The following is a 21,247-nucleotide window of genomic DNA, read 5'->3' as shown; positions in this document are numbered from 1 at the left end:
GGTTAAGGAGTAAATCGCCCCAACAGCATCTAATGTTAACCCCTTGTCATATCAAGACTTTTGTGATGGGATGTTCCAGATAGGAGGTCTGACATCCACACTTGACACTTGAATGTGAAGGCTGGGGCCAGATCTGCTTTCGGAATTCACTCTCTTCAACTCAGATATTCACTCTCTGAATAAGCGATGTGACGTCGGTACGAGTCCTGTGTGTCTAGCGGTGTCTACCAGGCCAGGAGACGGGCAGGCAGAAGCACTCCTCTCTAAAGAGCCATTTTTGGATTAATATTTCGACACAATAAGTGAATAACAAAGTACCCTGCCCTAAACAAAGCCTTAATATTACGCAGTTCAACTGAATACGTCAGCTCATTGAAGACCGGAAACCGATGGTTTAAAAACTTGTTGGACGACAATAACTTGTCTCTTGTAATGTAGCTTATTGTCTGTCCCTTGCCAATTTATTTATTTAAATATCTCATCTCATCCGTCGGGGGGAGAGGCAGCTGCATCCCCTTTATTACTATACGTTGTTACTATACCTACCTACCGTTTGGATTTACCATTACTATTCCTACCGTTCAGAATTGAATACTGTTTGATGGTTGAATAAACCGTGGACTAGACACTGCCTCCGCCTCGTATTTGAGAACATTATAATATATAATATCACGGCCAAAAGCTGTGTGCGCCTCCGGAATATTATGCACAGAATTGCAACCCTTTGGTTGCGCCAGTTTTTAAGCAATCTCTACAAATTACTTGATTTTGTAATTCGTCAGACACCTTATATCCAAACCATTTCCATACTATGGAGCTGTTGGTCTTTCGCTTACAAACAAGCTCCTCGGAGCCGCTTGTGCCGGCGGACTCCATGTTTCGCGATTTCAAAAAGTGACGTGAGTGGAGGGGGGGAGGGGGGGGGGGGGGGGGGGGAGAGAACTGCTGTTATTTGGAACAAGTGTGCTGTAATTTCAACGCAAATTAAATTATATCGATGTTGTTGACGATATGGTCTCATTCCATATCGCGTTTGAAAAAATATCGATATATTTTAAATATCAATATATTGCCCAGCCCTAGTATGTGCAAATTTATGGCGTCGGTAAAATATAGTATTGCATCCCCCAGATAACCAGTTTGAGGATAAACTTGCTGGGATTGGGAGGGATAATGGATGTCATTTGTATGTCTCAGAGAAGCCAGGGTTCTCTTACGGTCATTATTGCAAAATCAAATGATTTCGGCAGCAGTTAGACAGCCTATGCAAACACAGCTAATTTCAATTTGGTTGCAAGTATATTGGAGGCCTTCAGAGCATTAGAAAGAAGTCCTGAAACTCCTCCAGGTAGCCTCTGCATTACAGTTTTTCTCAATCGTTTAAACACGTTTTCTGAAACTATAGCTCAATTTCTCAAAACTCTAAACTCAAACCTGAGAAGAGTTAATCATTTTGTCCAAACTCTATTGGACACACAAATTCTTCTCAAAACTGATTTCTTCCACTAAACAGTAAACACAGCTATCAAATGAATATCTCTTAGAGAGCATCAATTAAACACTGGTGTGATCAATTCAAAACACTTCCATCAAAATACTATTTACATATGTTTTGGCTTCATGAGGCCATGTTACATATTCAATGTATAAAATTGTTTAGAAATAGCTTTCTTTTTTAAAGTTGCAATTAGGTAGTTCATATAGTATAAAGACTGTTACCATATTGTAATACAATACTGTGAATATATCAAATAAATATTGCATTGACACAATCGTATCAGAATAGAATACAATGCATATTTGTCTATCCAATGAGCTCCAATGGGCTAAACTCACAATCCCAGTTTCCCAGAGTTATATTGTACACCTATAGTTGATACTGCAACATTATTCTGACAATACACCAATGTTACCTATTTCGGCAAATTACAGTACAGTAATTGCACTGAGTAAAATGAAAAACACTACAGTTGGAAAATGTTTAGACTGTCTTTCGGGGATGTAATGATGAAATCAGTGCACAAGTACAAAAAGGTAACAAAGCAAATATTTATTTGTCACTGTAATGCAGTAAAATGTTCAGCTGAACTGACTGCATAAAAAGCTTTTCGTAGGCCAACAAAAAATACAATTAGAATATAAATGAGGTGAAACAGATCTACATGTAAATCAGTCTGTATCCCACCTCCGATCCTGATCAGGCCAGAGGACCATATCTACAACACAGTAGAGCTCACCTGAGGCCTCTTTTATGCTCTGACACAAGGTTGAAGTGTTTTGCCAGTTGAGTTTGAACAGGTGAGAACTGAGTTAGACTTATTGGTAAATAGTTGTTGCGTTTTGAAGGCCAGTGTTTCCAGGTGAACCAAGTGTATTAATTGATGAGATTTGTGCTTAGAGTTTTGCAAAAATGTGATTTAGAACTTCTATATGTGTGAAAACAGTGGAATTGTGCTTAGAGTTTAGCAGTCTGAAGTCTTGTAGTTGTTACATGAGCTTCAAGTTTTCAGAATTGTGTGCATAGTTCCATTTTTTGTGTGTATACAATCGAGAAAAACTGTAACAACACACATGAAAGAAAATAATGTTGAGGAGAACCCAGTAACTAGACACCATTACTAATACTGGTCAGTTTCTGGGTTCACAGGTTGGTGGTTGGGTCAGTAATCACCATTGTTACCAGTGTGTTCTGCCAGACTATCTTAGTCTATATAAGGTCTTGTTCTGTACAAGTCTAAATGCTATTACGACCCTTATGGCTTGAGGATTGACCTTTGACCCTTTCCGTGTCCATCAGTATCAACAGGCCCTGCTCCAGCAGCAGCAGCATCATATGATGTACCAGCAGCCTGCGTACCAGCAGCAGGTGGCCCAGGCCCAGGCCCAGTACGCCTCCATGGTGAGTCCACAGTCCAGTTCTCATCCAGGTTAAGGCAATCTGTTTAATGAATGTGAATTCTGCCATGGGTTGTTCCCAACGAAAACGTACACTAGGCAGATTAGATTAGTTGACTAGTCTTTTAGAGGTTAATCAAATGAGGACGACAGCTCTCCTAGCCGTGCTCAAATTAGAAATGACTCATCAATATGAGTATTACTCTGCCATTAGCTTGGATTGGATCGTTGTCTTGCCAATAATAACTATTGCTGAATGAAATTGTAGTGCTATGGTTGTATAGTTATAAAGTTATAATTTTATGCTTCTTTGTGTGTTCTATTGTAACTGTCTGCTCCTTGAATGTTGCTGTTCATGTATCTAACTAATCAGTTCCAGTGAGAACAGTGCTCTATAACTTTAAATCTGCAGTGAGTTGAAGGGCCCTGTATCTTTAAATCTGCAGTGAGTTGAAGGACCCTGTATCTTTAAATCTGCAGTGAGTTGAAGGGCCCTGTATCTTTAAATCTGCAGTGAGTTGAAGGGCCCTGTATCTTTAAATCTGCAGTGAGTTGAAGGACCCTGTATCTTTAAATCTGCAGTGAGTTAAAGGGCCCTGTATCTTTAAATCTGCTGTGAGTTGAAGGACCCTGTATCTTTAAATCTGCAGTGAGTTGAAGGGCCCTGTATCTTTAAATCTGCAGTGAGTTGAAGGGCCCTGTATCTTTAAATCTGCAGTGAGTTGAAGGGCCCTGTATCTTTAAATCTGCAGTGAGTTGAAGGGCCCTGTATCTTTAAATCTGCAGTGAGTTGAAGGACCCTGTATCTTTAAATCTGCAGTGAGTTAAAGGGCCCTATATCTTTAAATCTGCAGTGAGTTAAAGGGCCCTGTATCTTTAAATCTGCAGTGAGTTGAAGGACTGCATCTTTGAATCTGCAGTGAGTTAAAGGGCCCTATATCTTTAAATCTGCAGTGAGTTAAAGGGCCCTATATCTTTAAATCTGCAGTGAGTTAAAGGGCCCTATATCTTTAAATCTGCAGTGAGTTAAAGGGCCCTATATCTTTAAATCTGCAGTGAGTTAAAGGGCCCTATATCTTTAAATCTGCAGATTGTTGCATGAAGATTTCAGCCAAAAGATTATAATTATAAACATAGCGTAGCTTTAGCAACTTGCAGTTTAAACTTAGAAAGCACATGGAGGCCCAGCGGGGGGCCGGCTGCTGGCGACAGAGACGGGTAATTCATTATATGTCAAGACAGACTAAATTCAGCCTCCGTAGAGCGCTGGCTCCCGGTCTCTCTGCAGGCCACCCAGGAGGCGGCCTCGCTGCCAAAAGTGTTGGAAGCAGATGCTCTGAATTCCTGCTCACAGAGTCCAAATCTCCTTAGTGGTGGTGTTTACCAACCAGTTGAATCAAAACATTTCAAACACAGGTCCTCCAAAACCCACTGTTGGAGCTGTGGCGTTTCTAGATAATTTCCCACACAATGCTAACCATCTGCTTAGCTTCAGAGGCAAGCTGTTCTTGTCAATGGGGGGGGGGGGGGGGGGGGGGCAGCTGGTCCGCTGACGAGAGACAATCAGAGTCTGATTATCTCCACCACCAGGACTCTGTTTATTGGTTCAGGTTATGAGGAGATGAGAAACTGTGGTAGTGGATGTGGTGTCCAACCGTCCTTCTTTACTTCTTTCATCTCTTCCCTCCTCGTCTGTTTCCTCTTTCCTCCCAGTTCTACCAGTACCAGCAGGCCTTCCTCCAGCAGCAGCAGCTTCATCACCACCATCATCATCATCCACAACACCTCCCCTATCACACCACCCCCCTGGACACCTACCCTCCCCCCATCACCACAGGGAGGCCACTGGGGGGGACATCCACTAACCCAAGGTACTATCACCCCCTTTACAATAACCCAGGGTACTATATCCCCCTATAACACTAACCACAGGTAAAATCACACCCTATACACTAACCCAAGGTAAAATCACCCCCTATACAGTAACCAAAGGTACTATCACGCCCTATACATTAACCACAGGTATAATCACCCCCTATACACTAACCCAAGGTAAAATCACTCCCTATACACTTACCCCAGGTAATGTCACCCTATACACTAACCACTAGGGGTGTAACGGTACATCGAAGTCACGGTTCGGTTCAGACATCAAGGTTCGGTACGAGTTCGGTACAATGAAGGAAAGGTTGTACCATCTAGTGTCATGCAGTCTCTCCCCTGAGCTAGCTGCAACAGCCTGAACTGTGTAATCTAAGGTGTAAACAAGTACCCCACATCATCTCCAGACTCCATCCGTAACTTGTAAACAAAATAAGACAATCAGTTATAAAACAGAAAATGTCTTATTTATGATAGTGCAAAGTACACAGAATTACAGAGCCAGTCCCCCAAAAACGTCCCGTTTTAAGGAGGAGGGTGGGGGTGTGGCCCTGAGCAACCTGCGGCCACGGTCCCATGCGCTCATGTTTACATTGGATGTATCGCAATGGCGCGGCGCACACAGCTTTTAGCCGTGTTCTGTAAATATTCTAGAACACTCCGGGTGCTTCAGCGGGAGTCCTGGAGCTCTATATCTAAATAATATCATATTATACATGGATATCTCTATCATGTAATATATATTATCACGGCCAAATGCTGTGTGCGCTTCCAGACGATACGACTGCGTCGGGTTCTGCGACGTCTCTGGTTCTTCCACTTCCACAACAATCTGAAGTAGACTGAACCGCGACTTGGAGGAGAAAGGGATTTTTGCCCGCGATTATTGACCGCGATTGTCTCCCGCCGGAGCTACCCAGTCAGCAGTGACGAGGGGGTGGTCCCTCTGCAGCGGGCAGTGGGCTCCGGGGCTCCGGCGGGAGACAATCGCGGGCAACAATCCCTTTCTCCTCCATGTCGTGGTTCATGTACTTCAGGGAGTCAAGCCAAAGTTCCTTTCCCCCAATTCCTTCTCAACCATTGCTGAGATAACTCCCACTACGAGTCTCGTAATACCAGAGACGTCAGAGAAGTTGTCCCTGAAGAACTCACGTATCTAACATTAGTTCCGCATTACATCAATTAATTTGCACGCCAGTTTTATTTAATAGTATACTGTGTATTCTACGTGTAAATCCATGCACCGAACCGTGACGTCCGTACCGATTCGGTTCACCACGACTACATTGTTTGTATCGTCTGTATCGTTACACCCCTACTAACCACAGGTTATATCACCCTATACACTAACCCCAGGTAATATCACAACATATACACCTACCCTGTGGGGGCTATAACATGGGCTATAAGTCGGCTGTAGAGTGGCTATATCATGGGCTATAACGCGGCTGTAGAGTGGCTATAACGCGGCTGTAGAGTGGCTATAATAATATGGGCTGTAAACGGTGTGTATTTACCCGCGTTCTGTTCCTCTCTAGAAACCCTGTCATCGGCACAGGCGGCATAACCCCGCCCTCTCAAGGTGTAACTCCGCCCGCTCAGGGCGTGGCTCAGCTATCCCATGGGGTGACTCCGCCCTGCCATAGGGTGTCCTCGTCCCCTCAGAGCAGCATGGCTCCGCCCCCTCCTGACATGTCTGGCTGGAACCCATTTGGAGAAGATAACTTCTCCAAACTGACCGAGGAGGAGCTTCTAGACCGCGAGTTCGATCTCCTCCGAGCCAGTAAGATTTCCTTCCTTCCTTATTTCGTTTCTTAATGGAATAATTTAATCTAACAATATAATATTCTAAAACCTCTGATGTACTTACCCTAGGACAGCTCAAAATGGTCTATAAAATTTAGCAATCATTATTGGAGCCAACATTTATAGGACCTCAATCTCTGGTCTCCCAGTCACAGGCTGAGGTATGGCTGTTTCAAAAAACATAATAATTCCTACAATAACAATAGGTATCAACAGATACTTAATACCTAACACACAAAATTGCATTATATGCATAACTAGAATTGCAATCCCTGAAGGTATTGCGGTGTGAATGCTGACGCTGAAATGCTCCGCTACACTGCTGAAGCTGAACGTTGAAGAATCATTACACTGAATCTAGGATATCTGCTGAACATTTTGAATGTAGAATGAAGTCTGTAGAATGAAGTATGAATGAGTTGAAGGGTTTTGAAGTCATACTGCTGATGTCTGCTGACGCTGAAATGCTCCGCTACACTGCTGAAGCTGAACGTTGAAGAATCATTACACTGAATCTAGGAAATCTGCTGAACATTTTGAATGTAGAATGAAGTCTGTAGGATGAAGTATGAATGAGTTGAAGGGTTTTGAAGTCTCACCGCTTACATCAGCGCTAACGTCAACGCTGCCGCTAACGTCAGCGCTAACGCTAAGGTCAACTCAAATGTCAGCGCTAACGTCAGCGCTAATGGTAACATCAATGCTAACGTCAACGCAAACGTCAACGCTAATGCTAACGTCAATACTAACTTCAGCGCTAACGCTAACGTCAACGCTAATGTCAGCGCTAATGGTAACGTCAATGCTAACTTCAGCGCTAACGCTAACATCAGCGCTAACCCTAACGTCAACGCAAATGTCAGCACTAACGCTAACGTCAGCAATAGCGCTACCGTCAGCGCTAACGTCAACGCTAACGTCAGCGCTAATGTCAACGCTAACTTCAACACTAACGTCAACGCTAATGCTGCTATCCATTTGTATGGTACGCCGGTACGAACAACCAGCTTTAGCGAGAACGTGATGTATTTCCCTTGCTCCAGCCTTCCAGTTTGTCATTTGTGTTTCTGTCGAGCCACAAGGGGGAGTAGTAGCAGGCTAGTCATCATTAGCAACATAGCCTCTTTAGCAAACCAGCTTGAAAACACAACTTTACATTGAATTGCACACAAAGCAAGACCGTGCAATGCATAAATTGGTGACCGGATTAAAGCAGCAATGAAATCAAGTGTGTAAGAGGATTTAAAAACAACATTAAAAACACCAACGTGGTACAAATAAAAAGAAAATACATCTCAACACCCATTAACTATGGGCGCAGTCATCTTTTTTGTGAGTTGTACAGCTCTGCTCGCTCCACTTTGAAAGCGACGAGATACTACGACCAAAAGGGGGCGTGCCTCAGTGAAATGCCGCAAGAAAGCTGGGAGATTTGCAACTTACCACTTGCACGTACCGACGTACCATCCAAATGGATAGCAGCATTAGGGTCACCGCTAACATCCATTATTGTAGTCCACTATTGTAGTCCATGAGGGAGAGAGTGACTGTAACAAATAGGGATGCACCGAAATGAAAATTCTTGGCCAAAACCGAATATGCTGAAACAGTTGGCCGAAAGCCAAAACCGAATACCGAATGTGGCTTTTGCTGTTTTTCATTCATTTCATTCATTCATTTTAACAGGGGCACTCGGCTCTTTTTTCATCTCTGTGTATTGTCATTTAGTTGTTTACAAATTCACGTGCGGCTCTTTTTTAATCATTTTTTTGATGAAGCGCACTGGCTCATTCCACACTGGTTGCTTTTTTTTCCTCACATCATCAAAAAATAAATGTTCTGTATTTTTTTTCGGCCTTTTTACACCTTCAGTCAAAACCGAAAATTATGTTTTGGGCAATTTTCGGCCGAAAATTTTCGGTGGCCGAATTTTCGGTGCATCCCTAGTAACAAAGACTACACTTCCCTCCCCCACAGTGACTTTAACCAGACTCCAGAGTGGCGTGTTTTTCCACTGATTGCTCAACGAGCAACAGCTGAGGCAAACGGTTAGAGTGAGACCAACTGAAAACTTATCCGGAAAAAAACTAAAACTGTGATTCTGAAAAAAGCATAAATGATATCGAAATTCTGTTGAAATGTTATTGAAGATACAAATGTGTAGATCTGTTTAATTGTTTGAATGATGGTAAACGGTTGACATTTCACCAAGTTATGATGTCTTAAGTTGTTGAAGTGTTGAATGAGGATGAAGGATGAATCAGCATTTTTTTTTTTTTCTAATGGGAATGAATGGGGGAATTTTAGGTGAATAACCTTGAATATCTCGGGAATTATGAATAATATGAGTACAGAAAATAATAGCATAATGGTACTAACGGAGCTGAATGTTTTAATGTTTGAATGATGTTTCTACGTTGAAGTATGTTGAAGGAGTCGAGAACGGAAAAACGGCAGAATAATAATAATTATAATAAAAATAAATATGTAGCATTTCTAAGATGTTAATGCTTAGAGCATTCACACCAAATATGTAGCATTTCTAAGATGTGAATGCTTTAAGCATTCACACCAATTAATGTCCACAACCTTAATAGTCTCGGGCGTGACTGTTATCTCTGGTAAAATTAAACAGAATATATAGTCAGGATCCTATTCTGATTGCTTGGTGGTGGATTAACCCTTGCGACTGTTTAGACCATTCATACCAAGTCTTTATTATGTTTTGTATAATTTCTATTTTCATTATTTAGCAACCCCTATGCCTACTTCAGTTTTGCACATCAAGTCATCCCCAGTATCCATGGGGATATACTTTAATGTTGCATTGTTTTTTGGAATAACAACAAAATGATCTAATAATACATAGAATTGATCACAGCCCTTTGAATTTGATATTTTTACATACGTTTTTGATTTGTGGTGTGCAATATATTGGACATACTACTTGCATCACGCAAGTGACCTCCTCCGCTATATGTTTAAAGCAACATAGAGCGACATTCTGTTGGCTGACCGTCATGCTGACCGTAATCTTAAATGAAAAACAGCAAGTCTGACCACAAATTCTGCACGGGCTTTCATTCTGATTGTGTTAAAACCCAAAGCCATCACCCCAACCAACCAGCCATCATCTTTGGCATAGATCAGTTGTTCTCAAATGGGGGACACCCCTAGGAGTATTGCAGGGGGTCCTAAAAAATGTTCTAAAAATAAGTTTAAAACCCTAACAAAATGTTCTATCACCCTGAGCAAGTATAAAATTCTGAAAGCTAGAGAATAGAAAATTGAGAAAACTGACAAAATGTGTGAAATGTAAATTTGTAAACAAGGAGAAAGGAGCATCCGGGAAAAAATAAATGCATCCAGAAACACCAAAATGTTGTCAGTTTCAGGAAGAATATATTGTAATGATATATATATTGTTTAAACTCTACATGCTCTGACCCTCCCCTGGCGTTGTGCTTCTTTTGTTGTGAGAAATTAGCTAACAGTTGCATGAAGCACAGGCCCATGTTTCTCACTAAATATTGAGTATTTGCACCCTTTTAATATTTACACTGTCAAATAGAACGCACAATCATTATTTATCTTAATTTTATCCCCCCAAAACATTTGTGCCGGTGAAGGGGGGACTCGGCTGAAAAAATATCTTTGAGGGGGTACACTAGTGGAAAAGGAAATGGAGGTGGCGTAGACTACCGCTGGCATAGACTATTGCTGGTTGTTATGAATGAATAACCACATTAAAACTCCCGAACTATAAAATGGCTTATGATCAAGTTTAAGTCAACTTAATCAGTTAGCCACACCCTATGCAACTGGTCTTGAGGCTTGCCTTGCCGTCGGTTGTCCAAACTATCTTGGGGAAGTCCACACATCAGGAACCTACTACCAGGTTCTCCTCAACTCTTGGCGTGAGTGAGGACCGCAGGTTCAGGGCTCTGGTTGCTCTGGCTAATGCCCATCAAGAAGCAGTTCAGGCCATTTCAGATTCCAAGGAAGGAAATCTCGGCCAGGTCAACATTTTAATTATGTATGCGAGTCAATCCGTTACCAGGATCGCCTTTAGTATCTTCCAATGGTTCCCCCTACATAGGGGCCCGTTAATACCCAACCAGTTAAAAAAAGGGGGTGAGAGAAAATCATGTTTTGGGGCTGGGGAGCGCGCCTGGACCCCTAATGCCCCCATAGCCTAGGTGTGATTCAAATGTTTATTCAACTAATTAGTTAGTGGATTAGTTGACTCATTAATTGACTGATTCATTGGTGTGTTTCCAGAGAACCCGTCGGCCAGAGTCTCCAGCGTGGAGGTGGACCGGCCCCCTGGTGGCGCAAAGCTCTCCCCCCCTGAGGATGTGTTCGGCTCGGTGCTGTTCGTAGCCCCAGGCAAGTCTTAGAGGGGGCTTGGCCTGTGCCCCCCCCCCACCCTGACCCTCCCACACCTCCTCCTAACCAACCAATCACTATGGACCACCTGCTTCCTGTTGGATCAGGTGTGAAGCCCTCACCTGGAGGAAAGTGTAAGATATTAAGTATCAAGCTCATACCTAATTCAATAACTAACTGATGATGAGGGTGTCTGTGGTGACCATGACAGTCTCACTGCTGTTGATTGGTTGACCGCCACACCGTGGTACGGACGAGGAATACATGAGTTCTACACAACAATGTTTACCATGCTGCATGGTGATGTGGCTTTTAGCAATAATAACTATTACATACAGATATTCTGTATAGTTCTACACATAGATACCATGTACAAATATCGGTGATATTAACCAGGAAACGACTAATGATACTTTTGTGAAGTTCCAGACAGTAAAGTTATTTAACTGCTTGTCTGCCAAGGATATATAGTCGTAGAGTGACTGGACTAACATCGTGTCGATTTGCTGACCTTGCCATCAGTAAATAACCCTGCCTTTAAATGTGAATATCAAATATATGCCTTGTATGCTGGGGTCTCAGGCCTTAGTAAGCGCTTTATGCCATAAAATATATGTTGACTCATTTTAAATATATTTCAACGTCTTTTGAACCTGTTCTAGATGGAGAAATATTACAAATGGAGATAACACCCAACTCCATAGATCCAGGGAAAACAAAAAAAAAGCCAAAAAGCTCATAGCATCATCAGCTAATAGAATCAATCGCTAATAGCACTAGCGGCTCATAGCATCATACGCCAATAGCATCAACATCTCATAGCATCAACGGCTAATGGCATAAACAACAATGGCGTACCCTAGTTCTTCCTATCCCTGGGAATCAGTTGCTTGTGATACAAATTATCACTTTAGTTAAGCACATGTTTTACTTTGTTACGAAAAGAAAGCCATTCTTTTTATGTTCTGCCAATGCATTTGATGGGTTTATTTGAATAGCTTTTTGTGATTAGTCATCTTATTTGTAGTTATATTGGAAAGTGTTGAGGTATTCCCTTGGCGGTAATCTGCTGCAGGCATAGCATTAGCCTGGCTCGGAAGATTACCCTATATGGATCTTCAAACTAGCAGATATATGGGTTCTGTCTGGGTAACCAGGCATTTTATTTGTTATTTGTCATCTCAGCACTACTTCATGCTAAAACCACTAAAATCAGGATTCTCACTGATAAAACAATTGTTAGCATCAGTGCTCATACAATCCTACAGGGCAGATAGTCGGAGGACGCGGTAGTTTACTGAACCTTCAGCTTCCAGGAAAGCTCTCATCTGCTAAGACAGCCATACCAGAAACATTGTGCTCCCGTGTTGGTGAACGCATACTAGCAGTGACAGATTTCCTCTAGACCCAAGCCAACAGCCATATTGCTGCACTTTCTAACCAACTGCTGAATATTATCCCTCAGTACAGATTGTGACAAAGGCTCTCCTCTTACAGTGGACATATTCTGTCTTGGTTCTGTTTTTTATGTAAAGGTTGTTTTTGGCTGAATTTTACCCTCGTACAAGTTCTTCCATGAGTGTTTGGGACACTGATATTGGTTAGATAAGTTGCTGGTAAAAGTCACCAAACCAGCAGTACTCGCTAACTGGTACTAGTTATCTAGTACTAGTTATATCTGGTACTATAAAGTAATATTGGCCATGTGTGCTCAACCTTAGGTGAATCAATTGTACAACATGTTGTGTTTCTTTGCTACAGACTATGTCAACAGCCTTGTATTATACTGTGAGTGTGAATGTAATCTTTCATAGAATGTTACTGATAAATAAAAACAAACATTTAAAGGAAAATAAATCACTGATTCTTTTTTATGGCTTGTTAATTGACCATTGATTGAGGGGAATGTGTCTCAGCTAATGGGATAGCTTAAGCCCACCAGCTTACTATCATGTTTCTGGCTGTTCAAAGAAAACCAATGTTGCAAGGGCAACATAATTTTAATTAATAAGCAGTACTCCCAACTTTCATGGAAGAAAAATGCAAATTGTTGATTTTAAATGTACGCACTTATTGTATGTCGTATTTAGTTATAGTACTTAGTAATGTACCATCTTATCCGAGCTATCTGTTGTATACGGGGAATGGGTTAATGTAGTGATTGTTGGTGCTTTCCACTTGGTTGTTTGACTGTCCTTATTGTACCGACAGCGATATATTGTTTCACTTTCTTATGACAAATGTACTTTCCAAAGTCGCTTTCGATAAAAGCTAATGCTAAATGTAAATGTAATTTTAACCTAACCTTAATTTATCTTAGCCTAGCTCATCTTTACTTAGCTTGAGTTATCTTATCTTGTATTCTATCTAACCATAGCCTACCATATTTTACTCTTGTTTATCATATTTAGCATAGTTATTTTGGCCTTGTTTACCTAAACTGGTCCAGGCCTAGTTTTCTGTTTAAATTAGGTTTTGTTGGCATAGTTAATTTTTAGCCGACCCTGTTAGATCGTTTTAACAGGTTTGTTATTGTATTACAAAATGTTAGGTTATTTGCCCATAACAAGACAGAGTTGTTCCTTTCTTGAGTTAGGTGGTGCAATCAAAACGTGGCAAACCCCTTTGACACTGACTACGACCAAGGGCTATACAAATAAAATGACTTGACGACTCTCAAGACATAACAAGTGGGAGTGTCCACTCAGATGTAGGATGGATAGATATCCTTTTTTACCAGCAAAGGTGATGTTGAAAGGTTGTCCTTTAAGGTTTGACTTCAGCCCTTCCCTGGTCTCAGCCTCCGCCATTGATTATCGTGACACACGCACACACTCAGACCTCCTACTGGGCTTTCTTCTGGATTGTTTCCACCGATCACAAACTATGGTTATACTGTCTGCTGTAAGAACTGATCTAATTGAACAATTTAATAGAATAGCTGTTCAGAATAGCTTCTTCTCACACACACACACACCGTTTGACGATTGCAGTGGATATCTTAGTCGTCAGAGAATGATTTTATTGTTCCTGTTGGTGTATTCTCTGAATGACCTCTTTCCTGTTGAGGTCTTCTCGGATGACATCACATTTCCGCTTTGTTTCTCTTGTAGCGAGGGACCTCCCTGGGGAGGACCTGGCAATCGACGCCCCCTCACCACCTCCCACAGAGGAGGTCCCTCCTGCCATGAAGGAGCAGGAGGCCTCGGAGAGGAGAAGCGGGGAGGAGTCGGATAGTGACTTTGAGTCAGACCCTCCTTCCTCTAAGAGCAGTGAGGAGGTGGAGGAGGAAGAGGAGGCGGAGGGGCTGAGCGAGGAAGAGGAGCAGCAGGAGGAGCTGCTGGGACAGCACCCCCTGCTCATGGATTCTGAGGAGGAGCCTTACGAAGGAGAGAAGCCCAGGGGCTCTGTGGACGTGTTTGGGGCCGCCCCGTTCCCACCGGCCCCCTGTGGGCTTGGCGCGGACGACCTGGACGTCTTCACCAGAGCTCCGTTCAGCAGGAACGTCTCCAGGTCCTCTCCGCCCACCTCCCCCGGGGCCCCGCCCACTCCTGGTGAATCCCTTCCTGCCTCACATGGGGCCCCTCCCTTTTTAGTTGAAGCCTCGCCCACACCCTCAGAAGTCCCGCCCACCTTGTATGAAGCGCTGCCCGCTTCCTGTGAAGCTCCGCCCATGCCACCTGACATTGTGGACATGTTTGGATTCTCTCCTTTCACGCCTGGGGGCCCCAACTCTGCCAGGGGCATGGAGGAGGCGCAGCGGGAGGAGGTGCAGCAGGGGGTGACCAGACTGTCATGGCGACAGAGGAAGACCAAACAGGAGGCGGGGGTGGGGAAGCGACATCGCCGGACCACCAAGCCGCCGTCGCTCCGCACACCGGAGCGAAGCCCCAGACTTAGGAGGGGGGGGGGAGAGGGCTGCACCCAGCTCCTTGGCTCCTCCCACTCCAAGCAAAACATCGCCGTCACCATGGCAACCAAAGCAGAGAAGGAGAACATGGAGGAGTCTGCGCTGCTGGACCCATTCGGAGCCCGACCTTTCCACACCCAGACCCCGTGGACCTCCCCAGGGGCCCCTGGAGGCCCCCGGTCCCCTGAAGGCCCTGGGTCCCCTGAGGGTGGAGAGGGGATGGATGACTTTGGGGCCACTAGTCAGAGGGAGGGTATGAATGACTTCGGGGCCCCTAGGGAGGGTTTGGAGGACTATGGGGCCACTAGGCAGAGAGAGGGTATGGATGATTTCGGGGCCCCTAGGCAGAGGGAGGGTAAGGATGACTTAGGGGCCCCTAGGCAGAGGGAGGGTATGGATGACTTCGGGGCCCCTAGGCAGAGGGAGGGTATGGATGACTTCGGGGCCCCTAGGCAGAGGGAGGGTATGGATGACTTTGGGGCCCCTAGGCAGATGGAGGGTATGGATGACTTAGGGGCAACTAGGCAGAGGGAGGGTATGGATGACTTTGGGGCCACTAGGGAGGGTATGGATGACTTTGGGGCCCCTAGGAAGGGTATGGATGACTTTGGAGCGGTGCCCTTCACTGAGCTGGTGGACGGCCCCCAGCAAGGGGACCTGGACCCCTTTGGAGCGGCGCCTTTTCCATCCAAACCATGACACACACAAACATATTAACACAGCTACATTTATATTTTCGGTTTCTTTTACCAAAAATGCAAAGTGTTTTGATTACATTTAACTGTGAGGAAGTTTGAATGGTGGCTTTTAGTAGTTAATGTTCGAATGGAATGATGGATGTGGACTCTGTAGACTACTTTCTCTGTACCCTTCTGATACACCCAGCGGCCTTAGAACCCCCCTCCCCCTTAACCTTAGTATCTATGCAAAATGTCATGTTGGATCACACATGGAGTTATTTTATTAAAGGAGGCTTATAACAGTTTTCTTAAGTGTGTTCAGGTACTGTCAAGTTTAATCATGTGTCCCCGAACCAGAACATATGAACTTCCAGCTGTTCTCCCATCAACCAGATGACATCTTTGAACCTAAAAGGGATACCAATGTTAACACTGAAACAATGTGAATTTTAATTGAGTTTTTCCAGCATTGAAGACTCTGTCTGTCTTAAAAAGACCAGGCTTAGCCCTAGTCTCCTGTCCTCAAAAAGACCAGGCTTAGACCAAGTCTCCTGTCTTCAAAAAGACCAGGCTGAGACCTAGTCTCCTGTCTGTCTGGATCATTGCTACCATCATCACAATAGCCTTACGTGGCCTTTGGCGCACTAGAACTGAAGCATGACCCAGTCAGGCTCATATTTAGGTGAGTGCTGCATGCAGCACTCAACTATTGTTCTTCATAAGTTGTATTAGTGTGAATGCTGTAGCATTCACACTCTAGATATTGAAATCTTTATTATTCTTATGCCGCCGTTTTTTTGGTCTTCAACTCCTCCGCCATACTTTCAGCTACAGAAACCATTCAACTATTAAAACGTTCAGCTCTTTAACGACATGATGGCTATATATCAGTGTTTTTCAACTCTTTCAACTTTTTTAACTATTCAGCTTTTCCACCTCCACTTTTTTTTACATGGGAGTCAATTTGATTTCTTCTGGTACTTCAACTGTTTTAAGACGTAACCCAATAAATTTTCAACCGTTTATCTTCGTTCAAACCATTTAACAAATCTACACACTTGTATCTTCAATACTATTTAAACGGAATTACGATATCATTTAAACTTTCTTCAGGATCACAGTTTTAATTTCAAACCGTCATATTCTACAGTTGGTCAAATTGACGCCGTCTGCCCATTCTGACACTTAAATTACTTAAGACATCGTAACTCGGTCAAATTTCAACCGTTTACCATCGTTCAAACCATTAAACAAATCGATACATTTGTATCTTCAATACTATCCAAACGTGTGTGTCTCTTAAAGAGACACACACACACACACACACACGCAATGGCTCCGCCATTCTTTTAACACACACACACACAAACACAGCTTTATTCCAATTTGATTTTAACATTTTGTACTCTGTTCAAATCTCTCTCTTGATTAAAGCTATTCAACATTTCTACTACCAATACTACTACTACCATTACTACTACTACTACTACTACCATTACTACTCCTACCAATACTACTACTACCATTACTACTACTACCAATACAACTGCTACAATTACTACTACTTATACTACTTCAGGTACTACAACTACTTCAGCTACTACTACAACTTCAGCTACTACTATTACTTCAGCTACTACTACTACTTCAGCTACTACTACTACTACTACTACTACTTCAGCTACTACTTTCAGATTCTTCAGTTCAATTCATTTTACATTTCTTCCTTTTCAGCAATGCTTTGTGCTTTTCATTCAGCCTTCAGCATTCACACGCGTTTTCTGCAGGAAATGCAATTTCTAGTTCTTTCTTTCCTCATTATTATCTACAAACTTTAGGAGCTATCTCCTTTCACCTAGAGACTCCTTTCAATTTTAAAATGTTCAGAATAGCTTGGAATCGTGCGCTTCTTTTCAGATTTTTTAAATATTTGATACTTTTTAAGATATTCTACTTTTTTTAACATGGGAGTCAATGGGAGGACGGCAGAGCCGTCCTCGTAACTAAATACATTTTTTTAACATTTAACAAATCTACACACTTGTATCTTCAATAATATCTAAACGGAATTTCGATATCATTTAAACTTTCTTCAGAATCACAATTTTAGTTTCATACCGGTGTTACACCGAATTCTGCGACCCACCGAAAAGTGTGACCCCAGGGGGCGCTGTTGCACATTTTCTGCAACATGCACGTTTGCATTATAACTAAAACATAAATAAAACATTAGATCTCCCCCCACCGGTGGGTCTTTCTTTTCTTGATACTAACATTAATTTTAAACAGCGACTGTAGCTTTTTATGGGTAAAGAAGGGGTCAAATGCAATACAAATGTATTTATCAAGCACCTTTAATAAAAAGGTAATTGGTTGGGGGAAGATCTTATGTTTTATTTATGTTTTTGTCATGCCTGTCTACGCTTCAAACTCGTGCATATTGCAAAAACTATGCAACAGCGCCCCCTGTGGTCACACTTTTCGGTTGGTCGCAGAATTCGGTGTAACACCGGCTTCGTTTTCAGCAGTTTTCATTGAAGATGTTGGCTCATTCTGACACTGCTACTTTTTAAGACATCGTAACTCAATCATTTTTCAACCGTTTACCTTCGTTCAAACCATTTAACAAATCTACACACTTGTATCTTCGATAATACCCAAACGAAATTTTGATATCATTTACACTTTATTCAGAATCACAGTTTTAGTTTCATACCAGCTTCGTTTTCGGTTGGTCACATTGACTTACGTTGACGCTGGAGCGTAAGGACGTTCAGCAGTGTTGCCAGATTGGGCAGTTTTCCCCGCCAGATTGGGCTACTTTTGGAGGACGTTCAGGCAGTGTTGCCAGATTGGGCTGTTTTTCCCGCTCTATTCGGCTACTTTTAATCACACACACACACACACACACACACACACACACCAGCAGTGCAGGCAATACATTTGACCTTTCAGATTCTTTCAGCTGTCACTTTGTTTCCAACCATTTACATTTTCCTAAATGGTGTGCATGTTTACATTGTTTACTCCATTTAGACTTTTGAACTTTTGTTCAAATCCCTTCACTTGATTTAAGCCATTTAACGTTTCTTTGTCTTAATCTTTGTGGCTTTATTAAAAAATATTTTCAACCTCACTTTGTAGGCCTACTACAGCACTCACCGCATTTTCTGCAGGAAATTCATTTTCTAGTTAGGGGTCCGAGCAGCGAAGTTGCTTGGTCCCCTATTGTTTCTGTAACGTTTTTGTTTTTGTCTCAAAATCTGTAAAAGTCATACTGTAGCCTATACCGTAAGTCGAAAACTCTTGAAATTTTCAGGTATGGTTACCAATAACCCCCACTACCCATAAACCCAAATTTGTGGTACTGCACCCAAAGGTGGAGCTATTGTAAAAAATCATGAATTAGTCTTATTTCTCCTCACCAGATTGACCTGGACTCAAAATTCTTTCAGAATATTAATCTCTAGAATCAGATGCATTTATAAAACCCTTCACAGGCTACAAAAATAATCAAAAATTCACCAAAATCGCCACATAAAATCTTTAGACCAAGCCTCACAAAAATCATTGAACAGAATTTGTTTTAGTTCCATTTGAGAAATATTGGCCAATAAAGTTGGAGCAGTTAGCCCATTTTTCTTATATGACCATTTTGTTATTGTATAAAACATACGACTATTATTAGGTGGATACCAATACCCCCCACTACCCATAAACCCAAATTGTGGTACTGCACCCATAGGTAGCACTGTTTAAAAAAAAAATGAACTAGCCTTATTTCTACTTACTAGATTGACCTGTACTCAAAATTATTTCATCATATTAATCTCTAAAATGAGATGCATCTTTTTCACCCTGGTCTTCTGCTCTAAAAATGTTTACTTTTCCCACAATTTCATAGAAAAGCCAAACGTCCAGTCTCAACCCATTTTGCCTATATGACCATTTTGTTACTTGTAACTACCATACGGCTATTATTAGGTGGATACCATTAACAGTGCAAATTTTCAGATCTGTACTCTTTTAAGAAAGCCCTTAATTCTCTTGTGAACTGTGTGCTTGGAGTTTTCTTGATGTGTGCTTATCAATCGACATTTTCACCATGTAAATGAGGCTTCATGCAGTTCAGGAATGTCATTGGCTCAACGGGATAATGCCGTGTACTGGTGATCCATAGGTTGAGATTTTGAATCCTGATTAGAGCATTATGAAGAAGCTGAACGTGACATTCTGTCATTGCCACTCATTTAAGAAACGCAACATTGAACAGCACCTGAAATTCATCAGGCAATCAACATTCCAGCTTATTAGCTTCCAAGAATCTGACTACCAAAACACAGTATGGCATTAAGGGGAACTTCTTCGTTAACCATTTTTCCTTCATAATTAACTGTCATATTTATATTTCTTCCGTTAGTGTTCTTGACTACAATTGTTTAATTTCAAAGATTTTTCAGGTATATGCTTTGAAGAAACCCCTTAATTCACTTGAGAAATGTGTGCTTTGAGTTTTTTTGGATGTTGTGTGCTTATCAATATACATTTTGACCATGTGAATGAGGCTGCAGTTCAGGTTTATAAGTGGAACATCATTCCTTAAATATGACAATTATGTTATATTTATATATCTTCCATTAGTGTGTTCTTGACTTTTAATTTTGCTCGGACCCCGTTAATGACTGCTTGCGGTTATATTTACACTTGTTTTTGTTTTGATGTCTTTTATTAGAAGATTGTTCCGGAGGTGCTAGACACTACAGGTAAACAAACTCACAGTGCAACACAGTACAGTCGACCATTTAGATAACATTGTACACTATTTAAATAACATTTGAAGCTAAAACCAGTTCAAAAGAGGGGAAAAGATTTGCTTTTGGATATGTCGACCACTGATCATCGAATCATTCGCGATTATCTCAAAAAAACTCTTTGGATGTATTTCAAACCCTCTGGCTGCATATGTATCATATAATTATCTTATGGCTACATATGACGGTCATTTAATACTGACCCCTGGAAGTTTTGAGGACCCCAGCACGACTTTCAGACAAAAAATCTAAATGAAATGAACATGAATACCTTTCAACGATTTAAATGTGTGAATAAAGCTTGATGCACACAGCCGTCATGTGGGGCGCGTGGTCAGTCGCTGCCATGCACCCAAAGCCCACAGGACGTGCCCGTCGCCCTACGACTGTTGGATGAAAACATGTTGAATCCCAAGCGCCGCCTGCAACGCCTGGGAACAGAAGTGTAGTGTGTACGGGGCGGTGGCTGGCAGCACGTGGGTGGGCGGGGGCACCTTGAAGAGCGTCATCCCACAACGTGTTTGACGCTGAGGAAGAGTCTGCTCTGAAAAATCCGTCACATTGGATACCATTTGAAATAAAAAAAGAAGGTGCTTTATTCTCCAGTTATTGGACTCAAGCATCCCAACACATGGTTGGGATGGAGACGCTCCAGGTTCAGACCACTACATTCACGGAGTAACGTCCTCACATTACAACGCCCTCTCCAAGGGGCCTGGGGTGGACTCAAGATCTGTTAGTCAAGGTCCTAGCTGATGGCCAATAGCAGGATCAGGAGTGACGCGATGTGCTACAAGTAGGCACTTAATAAAAACTAACCATTAAAATAACAGACAGGGTTCTTATCAACACAAATCAATAATACTTGGTGGCTT

General features: G+C 42.3%; 1 protein-coding gene across 1 annotated transcript in view; it reads left to right on the top strand.

Moving 5' to 3' along the window:
• bmp2k (BMP2 inducible kinase) overlaps positions 1–16,602 on the top strand; it is a 45,981-nt gene extending 29,379 nt beyond the window's left edge. The window contains exons 13-17 of the mRNA XM_079739136.1: positions 2,798–2,899; positions 4,609–4,766; positions 6,315–6,559; positions 10,864–10,971; positions 14,085–16,602. Coding sequence (XP_079595262.1) covers positions 2,798–2,899; positions 4,609–4,766; positions 6,315–6,559; positions 10,864–10,971; positions 14,085–15,580 — 2,109 coding nt within the window. The 3' untranslated portion in view covers positions 15,581–16,602. The remainder of the gene's footprint in view (positions 1–2,797; positions 2,900–4,608; positions 4,767–6,314; positions 6,560–10,863; positions 10,972–14,084) is intronic.
• The last annotated feature ends 4,645 nt before the right edge of the window (positions 16,603–21,247 follow it).

This window comes from Pollachius pollachius, assembly GCF_949987615.1.
Source record: "Pollachius pollachius genome assembly, chromosome: 1".
Taxonomy (NCBI): Eukaryota; Metazoa; Chordata; class Actinopteri; order Gadiformes; family Gadidae; genus Pollachius; species Pollachius pollachius.
The sequence above is the reverse complement of the archived record's forward strand: the minus strand, read 5'-3'. Positions and strand labels throughout refer to the sequence as shown.